This window comes from Trachemys scripta, chromosome 14 (genome assembly GCF_013100865.1).
Source record: "Trachemys scripta elegans isolate TJP31775 chromosome 14, CAS_Tse_1.0, whole genome shotgun sequence".
Classification (NCBI taxonomy): domain Eukaryota; kingdom Metazoa; phylum Chordata; order Testudines; family Emydidae; genus Trachemys; species Trachemys scripta.
Window position 1 is genome coordinate 41,164,086 of NC_048311.1, and position 10,960 is coordinate 41,175,045.

The window sequence follows — 10,960 nt, forward strand, 5'->3', positions numbered from 1 at the left end:
TTTTAAAGTTGAGAACGAAGTTGAGACTTTTGAGGTATCTCAGGGCCCCAGGGGGCGGGGACACAGGCCGGGGGCTGCTCTTGGGCACCCTGACCCCCTCCCCCAGGGCAGCTGGAAGGTCCGAGGCTCCTCCCTAGTGGCCGGGGCTCCCTGGGCCGCAATTACCACGGCCCAGTTCCAGCTTCCGGCCTGGCCTGGCCCGGGGGCGGGGCCTTGGGGGTAGAGGAGGAGCAGGGCTGTGACCTCAGGGAAGAGGCGGAGCTAGGGCAGGGCTACAGATGGGTGGGCGGGGCTCCTGCAAGTGTCCCACTTTTGCCTTTTGAAAAGTTGGTCACCTACCGACCATAGGCACCGGCTCCGGGGCTGGAGCACTCTTGGGGAAAAAATCGCTGTTCAGCGGGAGGCAGGAGTCAGTGGGGGGAGAAGGGAGGAGTGGGGGCCGGAAGAGGCGGCGTGAGGGTGCGGTGCGCTCTGGGATGTGACGAGGCGGGGCCGGGAAGAGGTAGAGCGAGAGTGGAGCCTTGGAAGAAGGGGTGGCGTGGGGATGGGGCCTGGGGGTGTGGAAACAATGCAGCATAGCGGTGTACGTAGTCAGTGACTCCTGGGTCATGTCTATGAACTGGCGGGTGCTAGATCTAATTGCTGCCCACTCTCTCTTTCGTTGCTAGGCAATTAGATGACAATGAACGTGGAAAAGCCCCAGGGTTCGGAGTAGCGAAGCGGGCAGGAGGCACTTTTAGGTTTCAGTACATGTTCTGTGCAAAACAGGTTAACTTTTCCTTTCAGCTGCCTATAAACAAACCTAGTGGAGAAAAGGATTTCTCCCCACCCCCCCAAATCCGTTATGATTTTAAAGGACCCAAAAGCAAAATAATTCTGTAATCAAAGTTCTAAATTAATGGAGATATCCTATCACCTAGAACTGGAAAGGACCTTGAAAGGTCATTGAGGCTAGCCCCCTGCCTTCACTAGCAGGATCAAATACTGATTTTGCCCCAAATGGGGCCCTCAAGGATTAAACTCACAACCCTTGGTTTAGCAGGCTAATGCTCAAACCACTGAGCTATCGCTCCCCCTGAAAAGAGTAGGTCGCCACCCCTACTGAATATGCATTAGACATAGTGGCGTGAGCGTAACATATTATAAAAGTTTATTCCGGCTCAGGGGGTGGGGCTGGCTTGGCTCCGCCCACCGGGGGCTCTTGGAACGGTTCCTCCCCGTCAAGCTGGGAGAAAGGCCACTCTGCCTCACGACAGGGACACGTAAGGATTTGCCGTGACGTCATCTTAGTTAAATAACAAGCGTCTGCAGTGTCACAGACCCCATAGCTGAGTTGCTTCTGGTGCCACTGACAAAATTGAACGAGTGGCTTTTCCTGATCCAAGCTTTAAAAACAACACAATTTAGCAACTGCTAATCCTGGATTGAAAGTAGGACGTTTCCCAGTGCTAACGTTATAGGCTATGGCCTAACGCCGATTGTGATAATACTTAACACTTATACTGTATGCAGAACTGATTGACGACGGACTGTACACATCACTACACCTGGTGTAGGTGTAGCCACCTCCCACCCTGAAGTTATTAATTGGAAGACAGACCTTTTCCCAGGTTACTAAAGGTGACATGGTTACATCCACTAACTTATAGCCGAGGCTCACACTTTCACTGAGTGTGCCCTATACAATCTGCCCCTTTTAAAGACATTTTTTTTCTAATCCATATATATCTAGCCCCCCGCTTGTTCCCAGTATGAGGTTGTTCCAGAGACGGGAAGTCTGCCTTGTGACTTTTTACACAACTTTGCGAAACTGGGCCTCCATGTGCTCTGCGTTGTGTGTCAGCCTGTATTGACCTCAGACCAGACCCACTCAGACAAAACACTGGGAACAAGGTTTTATTCTGTAAAGAAACACCCGACGACAGTCCAGTAGCCTCCTCTCTGCTTGCCTGCTTCGTGCTCCCAGCTCCATCAGTGCTGACTCTTCCGGCTGGCAGGGCAGAGGGTACATCCTGGCAGGAACCAGGAAGTTCTCCCAACGTGCCACAGTTTGTAGTGTACAGTTTGTAGTTTCCACAGCTGCTGATGAAGCCCACTGGACCTTGGGCTAGATATACATTGACACTGTTAGTTTTATCAGGCCACAAATGCGATACAGGCCACAGGTCTGTCTCATCTTACGCGGGGGTTCCGTTCCGCAGTTAGCGCGTAAAGCGAAAACCGCGTATAGTCAAAATTACATTGAGTTCAATGGCGGGCGGAATCGCCCGCACTACAGGTACAGTATTAAAATTGATATTTTTCTATTTTTTGTTTTTGGCGACCGCATAAAGCTGAGATCGCGCATGTCAAATGCACGTAAGATGCAACAGACCTGTACTCTCCCAAGTTTCGATTATTAGTCTTCCCCAAATGCTGCCATCTGGAGGCTAAGGGGGGATATGCTAGAGGTATATAAAATCATGATTGGTCTGGAGAAAGTGAATAAGGAAAAGTTATTTACTTGTTTCCATAATACAAGGGGTCACCAAATGAAATGAATAGGCAGTAGGTTTAAAACAAACAAAAGGAAGTTCTTCACACAGTGCACAGTCAACTTGTGGAACTCCTTGCCTGAGGAGGTTGTGAAGGCTAGGACTATAACAGCGTTTAAAAGAGAACTGGATAAATTCATGGCGGTTAAGTCCATTAATGGCTATTAGCCAGGATGGGTAAGGAATGGTGTCCCTAGCCTCTGTTTGTCAGAGGATGGAGATGGATGGCAGGAGAGGGATCACTTGATCATTGCATGTTAGGTTCACTCCCCTGGGGCACCTGGCATTGGCCACTGTAGGCAGACAGGACACTGGGCTGGATGGACCTTTAGTCTGACCCAGTCTGGCCATTCTTATGTTCTTATCTGGAGTTCTGCACAAAAGTCCATTTTCTCAGCCTCCTTCACACAGCAATCAAATACTGGAGCTTGTGAGTCTGCCTTTAGCTGCTCAGGTGGTTCACCGAACCAACTGCCAGCACACCTAGGCTGCTGCAGAGGAGGAACAACGCTGTCAGCTACATGGTGCTGTGAGCCGGTTTTGGCTTGGGTCTCCTCTGAAGGTCTTGCCTCATTGCTGAGTACCTGTAAAGACATGTCTCTTTCTTAATACAACATCGTGGGACTTGATGTTATGGGCATTTACCAACATTTCATTTGATAATTCCTTTCACTATCCCTGAAAACCTGTGGTGTCATGGAAAGTTTGCTTCCATCGTGTTTCCTGATTTCAGGTGGCAAATAGCTTAGCTTACAGGGTCCTTTGTACATTTCCAATGACCTATTGCCTTGTATAAAACCAAGTACTTTTACATACCTGAGACTTTATCCCAGTGTTTTGGGCAGGACAGACATATATGCCCTCATTGTTGAGGCAATAATTTATATATATATGTTTGTCTGGTTGGTCAGTGTCTACCGAGGTATTCCGACCCTGGCAAAGGTCTTCAGGAGCTCAGTGGTGATGGTGGATGCCGTCACTGTTCATAGAGGGATGGCCTGGGGATACTGGTCATATAGTCTACAACTACAAGGATATAATGACAACAAGGAGTCTGGTGGCACCTTAAAGACTTAACAGATTTATTTGGGCATAAGCGTTCGTGGGTAAAAACCTCACTTCTTCAGATGCAAGGATATACTGGTAACCTGACCCGCTTTTCTTGAAGGGCCCCACTAAGTCCATGCTAATATGTTCAAAAGGCACCCCAACCCCGGGGAGTAGTAATAGGGGAGCTCTAGGTATCCCCTTTGGCCCAACTCTCTGGCATTCTGGACAGGAGGTAGAATAGTTCCAGACTCCCTGGTGTATGCCGGGCCAAAAGAATCTTTGCACCATCTGTTGTAGAGTTTTCTTCCTTCCCAAGTGTCCCACCCAGGGCACCGAGTAGGCTAGATGCAACAGGGCCTGTCAAAACATAAGAACATAAGAAAGGCCCGTACTAGGTCAAACCAAAGGTCCATCTAGCCCAGTATCCTGACTTCCAAGAGTAGCCAGTGCCAAGTGCCCCAGAGGGAATGAACAGGACAGGTAATCATCAAGCGTCGCCCATTCCCAGCTTCAGTCCTCTGTGGGACTAACAATTGCCAGATGTGTTCCTATACGGTGGGGGTCCTTAGCTATCTGGTAGAGGTGGTTGTCCTGGACCTCGAATCAGGGCCCCTTGGGTAACTGTGGGGGGTTACCCTCCCCTTGGTCTGGGCACACCACTTGTTCCCAAGCCCAGCTTAGGGTCGGCTCCTCTCTTTGTTCCTTCAGGAAGTCCTTGTCGATGTCCAGCCACTATGGATCGCCCTCCTCCAAGGTTCCTGCAGCAGGGTGGTCTTGAACTTGTGTTTCGGGATGGCCTGGGAGACCTTCCCCTGGGTCCTCAAGTCTTCAGCAGCTCGGTAAACCTCTCTTCTCAGGTTCTGTTCTCCTCACATCTGTGGGGCAGGTGCTCCATTCTTGCAAGACCTCATGGAACCACCACCAGTTACACCCCAAAATCACGGGGTAGGCCAGCTTTGGAGCCAGGCCGACTTGACATAGTTCCTCATGCAGGACAGCCTGCAGCTGCATGTCCCCAGGGATGCACTGTAGGTGGATAGGCGTTCCCGCCAGATCTGGGCATTCTACCAAGCCGGCTTGGACAAGTGTTTGGCTATACCCTGAGTCAACCAGGGCCATCACCAGGGTTGTTGTGCATCATTATTCTAAAATAGGTATCAAGGTAGTTGCACTTCCGGACTTCCCCAACATGGGAAAGGAAGCCAGGAATGTATAATCTTTCTACTTTACACAGGAATTATTCTTTTAAGGAAATATTGAAGCCTCTAACAAGGAAAATGTAGCAAACTTTGCTACCCACAATGGAAATCAGGGTTCCTAATATAGTTCCTAATTTATCAAAGTCAAATGTTCCATGTGTCTAATTTTGGAATAACGATGCACAACAACCAGTGAGTTAAATCAAGAAGAAGTTCATTAACAATTGAAAATGTGAACCCAATAAGTTCTGTGGCCACAATTTGGCCAATGCAAAATGCACGTAACAAAACAATCTAAATGCTTGAATTTCACCTAGATGTGTTACCCTCACTCCTTTTCCTACTGCCTCCCCCGCCACTTACATGTTAGAGGGAGAGTAACCTTGTACATTAGACATAGCCTGGTCTAAAAGAATGCCGAACCTTATCTTTTAATTTGATGTCTTAGGGGTCCCTACTTTTAATATCATTCTACCAGATTCAGGTTACAAGCAATTTGCTTTGCCTACTTCCTCTTTTTTCCTAGAGTGCCTGGAAGCACTTCCCCTTCAGTTTCTACAACACTCTAGTTCCAGTTCCCCAAACCTTAGGGTTGAGCTTAGATCATTGAAGTTCAGAGACTTCAAGCCTTATGCTAACTCCTACAGCCAATCTCTTACAGGATGCAGGCCTGGAGGTGTCTTGCATTACTGCTTGAAGTCTTTAAACCATGATTTGAGGACTTCAATAGCTCAGGCACAGGTTAGGGGTTTGTTACAGGAGTGGGTGGGTGAGATTCTGGGGCCTGCGCTGTGCAGGAGGTCAGACTAGACCATCATAATGGTCCCTTCTGACCTTAAAGTCTATGAGTCTATAGTAAAGGCAGAATATAATACAGGCAAGCTAGTCCTTTGGGCTCCACAGTGAAATTTCATGGGAAGCCCCCGGATTTGGGGGACGGGTCTATGGCAGAAATTTAATGAGACAACTCAGTATTTGGGAGATGGGTCCACAGGGAAATTTCACGAGACGCCGCAAGATTTGGGGGACAGGTCTACAAGGAAATGTAATGGGAGGCTGGAGCATTATTTTTTTCCTGGTTCTTTCTGGCACATTTCCTGGGCACTGACTCCCGTCTGTTACCCCTTCGTGGAAACGTAGCCCCCGCATCCCGCCTGCCCTACACCCCCAAGCCCAGCACTGAACCCCAAGATATTTCAGTAGCTTAAACACCTCCTCTCCCAGGTGAGGCACAAAAAACCCAGGACATCTGGCATGACCCTGAACCCATAAAACTGGCCAGCCAGTGTTGTGTCCTGACCATCCTTGCAGAGTTCCCAGGACAGCTACCTCAAAAGAAGGGACAATCCCAGGAAAGCCTAGAAAGGTGGCAACACTACTGAAGACGTGAGCCTTCGGGGTTAGAGTTTAACTCTCTCAGGGGGCATGTGGGAAATGCGTGTGTAACACATGGAGACACTTTGCACAGGTCACAGTGTTGCCAACCACAAGAGATCAAAAATCAGAGGCCGACCCCCAAAATCAGGAGTTTGGCTCCAAAAAAATCAAGCTTTAAAAAAAAAAAAGATATTGTGTTTTTTGTGGCTTGTCTTATGACATTTGAATCCCCCTTCCCAGCCCCCATGTGTGGGGCCTCCTGTCTGCCCCTCCCTCTGCCCAGCAACTGCTCCTGTCCCCCCATCAATGCCCTCCCACCTTCCCACTTCTGGCCCCCTCAATCCAGTCCTTTAGCCCACACCTCCCAGTTCTTCCCCCCACCAATTCAGCTCCCTTTAATCCAATCCCACAGCCCCCCCAGTTCAGCTCCCCCTCAGTTCAGCCCCCACCCGCAATTCAGGTCCCTCAGTTGAGGCCCGCACTGTGTCAGCTCAGCCTCCCCAGCCCAGTTCAGTCCCCCCCCGATTTCAGTAGTCCAGCCCCGCAGCCACACCCCAATTCAGCTCCCCCTCAGTCCACTCCCCCAGACTCCACCCATCCAGCTGAGCCCCCCCCCTTCAGTTCAACCTCACCAGGCTCTCCTCAATCCAGCCCCCACTCCTCCACCCACCAATTCAGTCCTTCACAGTACAGCCCCTCCCAACCCCAACTTCCCCATTTCAGCCCTCTCTGAAATCTCGTCACTCGTGAGAAAATTTGTGGGGGTTGGCCATATTGCATTGATTCTCTTCACTTAGTCACATGAGAAATATACAGAATAAACCTGACATGCAGCCCCCTGCCTCCGTTTCCTCACCACTCCGGGGCAATCTTTGGGCTGGGCTCAGAGTCCCTTTGGGTCTGCTCCTATGTTTTCCGGGCTTGTCCTGAGCCTTCTTCCCCTAGATCAACTTACTTCCTTTGTCCTTGGCCAGTCCACGCCTTTCCTCACCCAAACTTCCTGTGTGGTTCTCTCTATGTCCCCCGGTTGGGGAGTCTGTTTATAAACTCCCTTAGCATATCTATTGACCAGGAATTGTGAGTACTGCCAGTTGTCTCCAGTCTGGGAAGGTTGTGTTTTTCAGGCTTGTAGCCACGACGGATACACAGATCTAGAGGCAATCCAATACACAGCAATTTTCATAGTAACAGCCCTATATCAGCCATGATAAATTGCACAGAGAAAGCCACAAAATCATCACAGAGGGCCAGGCCTACAGGAAAATTTCAGTACAGAGCCTATGATGCCACTGATCTGAGCCCAACCTGACTTAGGTGCCCAGAGCCCAGCAGATCCTGCTGCTGGAGAAACGCGTGTCCAGGAGACATGGGAAGCAGGGTCTTGTTGGGCCTTTTGTTTTCGTTTAGCTAAACAGTATTATACAGTTGAGGTGTATCCAGGACATCCCACAGTGCACGGCAAGGCCGCATGCTAAATTAATACATAGGCGGGAACAAAGGAGAGGAGAACAAGTATGGACTCGTCAGAGAACCACATTATGAAATATGAGCCGTGGTTCTTCCCATTTTCTTATCTGTAGGGAGAAAAGATCATCCCCATTCCTCCCATCTTATGCCCCAACTGGCTAACCATGAATGACCACTGCCCACCCTCAGGTATCATCTTCTCTCCTTTCCCTGGAGGCCCCAGTCTTCTCAGTCCTGTGCTGTGGGCTGGTGTCGGGATATACAGGATTATGACATCACAATCTCTTTTAAACATGAGGCATTTATTAAAGAAAATGAACACATGCCTCCACTCAGCTCCAGTCCCAGCTTGGTCTCCCTTGTTTACTAGGAACCACACGCTGCCTGGAACGCTATACATGACACTGCAACATCTAGTGGCTGAATACTCTAATTGCAAATAAATATAGACTAGGAAGTAAGGTGGGTTTTCCAGCTGGGAGTGGGTGATGGGAATGTTGGAGGAGTTTACAGGGAGGGAGTGCAGTCTAGTGGGTAGCACACCAGACATAGACTCTTGAAAGCTGAGTTTCATTCCCAGCTCAGATGGAAAACAAAATGTTCTGGTGAATTGAAAATTTAAAAAAAGTCATTTCAAGTTCAAACTCATTTCAAAACAAAAACAAATCAAAATGTTTCGTTTAGAAAATGGACAAATTGGCTGTTTCAAACATTTGGGTGGGTTTCAGAGCCCGAGCTGCAAGGTCCCCGTGGCTATTTTTAGCTCGTGAACTCAATCCCTGCTGGCCCAAGTCTGTCTATTTGGGCTGGAAGGCTCACTCCAGCTGTAGTGTAGACATAACCAAAGAGACTGTCCTTTTCAAAGACTCATTAAATAAGACCCCAAGAAAGGGGAATGTAACTTTAAGTACTGGGCTGTGACTGAGTTATTGGGAGACCCAGAAGGGAACTGAGGGCAGGGTAGCGCAGACAAGAGCTAGGATGATACTTTCATGCCCCAGGCTCTTATCACGGCACCTTTCACCTCCTTGTTCCTGAGGCTGTATATCATGGGGTTGACCATGGGCGTGATGACGGCATAGAACAGGGAGATCATCTTGTCCTGCTGGGGTGAGTGGGTGGACCGGGGCCTCATGTACATAAATATGGCCGCCCCGTAGAAGAGCGAGACCACTATCAGGTGGGAGGCACAGGTGGAGAATGTCTTGCGGCGCCCGGCGGCCGTGCTTATCTGCAGGATGGTGGCCAGGATACGGGAGTAGGAGATGAAGACCAGCGAGAGGGGAATGATGAGGACCAGCACGGCCACGGCGAAGATGACCAGCTCGTTGACATAGGTGTCGGCGCAGGCCAGCTTCAGCACCTGGGGCGCCTCGCAGAAGAAGTGGTCAATGCAGTTGGGCCCGCAGAAAGGCACGTGGAAAGTGTAGACCGTCAGCACCACCGAGTGGAGGAAGCCGCTGACCCACGACCCTGCCGCCAACTTGGCGCAGACCTGGCGCCTCATCACTAGGGTGTAGTGCAAAGGGTTGCAGATGGCGACGTAGCGGTCGTAGGACATGACGGCCAGCAGGAAGCACTCGGTCACCCCGAAGGCAAAGAAGGCGTAGTTTTGGGTGGCGCACGCCAGCATGGAGATGGTGTGGGAGCGACTCAGGAAGTGCACCAGGAGCTGCGGCACCGTGCTGGAGATGTAGCAGATGTCGATGACCGAGAGATTGCGCAGGAAGTAGTACATGGGCGTGTCCAGGTTGGGGTCGGTGCTGGTGAGCGTGATGATGATCCCGTTGCCGGCCAGGGTGACCACGTAGATGGCCAGGAACAAGGCAAAGAGCAGCCCCTGGCTATTGGGGATACTGGCGAAGCCTAGCAGGACAAATTCTTTCACCGCCGTCCGGTTCTCACTGGCTGCTGACATCGGTCCCTTGCTGCAGGAAGGAAGAAGGGGGCGGCCATCACTGCTAAAGCTGGCTGGAAAACAAGAACTTTGGGGGTTCACCAAAAATACCTAGCTTTTGGCATTTCTTTTCATTCCACATTGGAACAAAACCAAGGCCTATTAAAAAAAAAAGTATGAAAAAAAAACTTACGAGAGACCCACCCCAGAATAGCCAATAGAGGTGGTTATGGGGCTCCCGTGGCACATGGGAGACCCAGGTTCAAATCTCTGTTGTGCTCTAACCACTGAACTACAGAGCCAGCCTCTGGTTTGGTCTTCATGTCTCCCTTTGGAGCTGGTCCGCTTTGTATAAATAACTCAATATTCATTGGGTGTTAGGGAAAGAAGGAGTCCGTAGCCCAGGATTTGGGCACTCGCCTGCTAGGTGGGATGACTGGGGTCAAGTCATTCACACATGGCAGGGCTGGAACTTCAGCTCCCTTACACCAGGGGGCGCTCTAACATCTGGGCAATTGTCTGTACTTGAATGACTCCCCCCCCCCCCCCCACCCCCCGCCCCAGCATTGCAATTCCAATTTTCCCTGGCTCCTAGTGGAATAAGTGGGGTTGCAAACACTTTTGAGGAGAGAGCTAAAATTCAAAGGACTCTTGATAAATTGGAGAACTGGCCTATAGACAACACAATGAAATTCAGCAAAGACAAATGGAAGGTGCTGCACTTAGGGAAGAAAAACCAAATGCACAAATACAGAATGGGGGATAATTGGCTTGGCAGCAGTACTGCTGAGAAGGATCTGGGAGTTGTGGTGGATGACAATCTCAACATGAATCAGCAATGCGATGCTGTTGCAAGAAAAGCAAATGCAATTTTGGGTTGCATTAACGGAGGCATAGCATGCAAGTCCCAGGAGGTGATAGTACCTCTCTACTCAGTGCTGATCAGGCTTCAGCTGGGGTACTGTGTTTAATTTTGGTCACCGCTATATAGGAAGGATGTAGAAGACTGGAAAGGAGCCAGAGGCAAGCAACAAAGATACTGAAAGGGATGGAATGCCAGCCCTATGAGCAAAGGCTGAAGGAACTGGGTATGTTCAGTTTGGAAAAGGGGAGATTAAGAGGGGGACATGATAGCCGTCTTCAAATACTTGAAAAGCTGCCATAAAAAGATGGAGAAAAGTTGTTCTCTCTTGTCTCAAAGGGCAGGACAAGATGCACTGGGTTCAAACTTGAGCAGAACAGATTTAAATGAAATCTCAGGAAAAACACCCTAACGGTAAGAACAGTAGGACAATGGAACAGACGCCTAGGGAGGTCCTGAAAGCTCCTTCACTGGAGGTTTTCCAAAGGAGTCTGGAGCCATCTGTCTTGGATGCTTTAGACCCAACAAATCCCACCTCTTGGCAGGGGGCTAGACTAGATGACCCTTGTGGTCC

The 10,960-nt window shown here is 49.8% G+C and overlaps 1 protein-coding gene across 1 annotated transcript; it reads right to left on the minus strand.

Moving 5' to 3' along the window:
- Positions 1-8,603: 8,603 nt before the first annotated feature.
- LOC117887109 (olfactory receptor 10A7-like) lies at positions 8,604-9,545 on the minus strand. Its single transcript, XM_034789351.1, has one exon. The coding sequence runs from the start codon at positions 9,543-9,545 to the stop codon at positions 8,604-8,606; it is 942 nt and encodes a 313-aa protein (XP_034645242.1).
- Between the last annotated feature and the right edge of the window lie 1,415 nt (positions 9,546-10,960).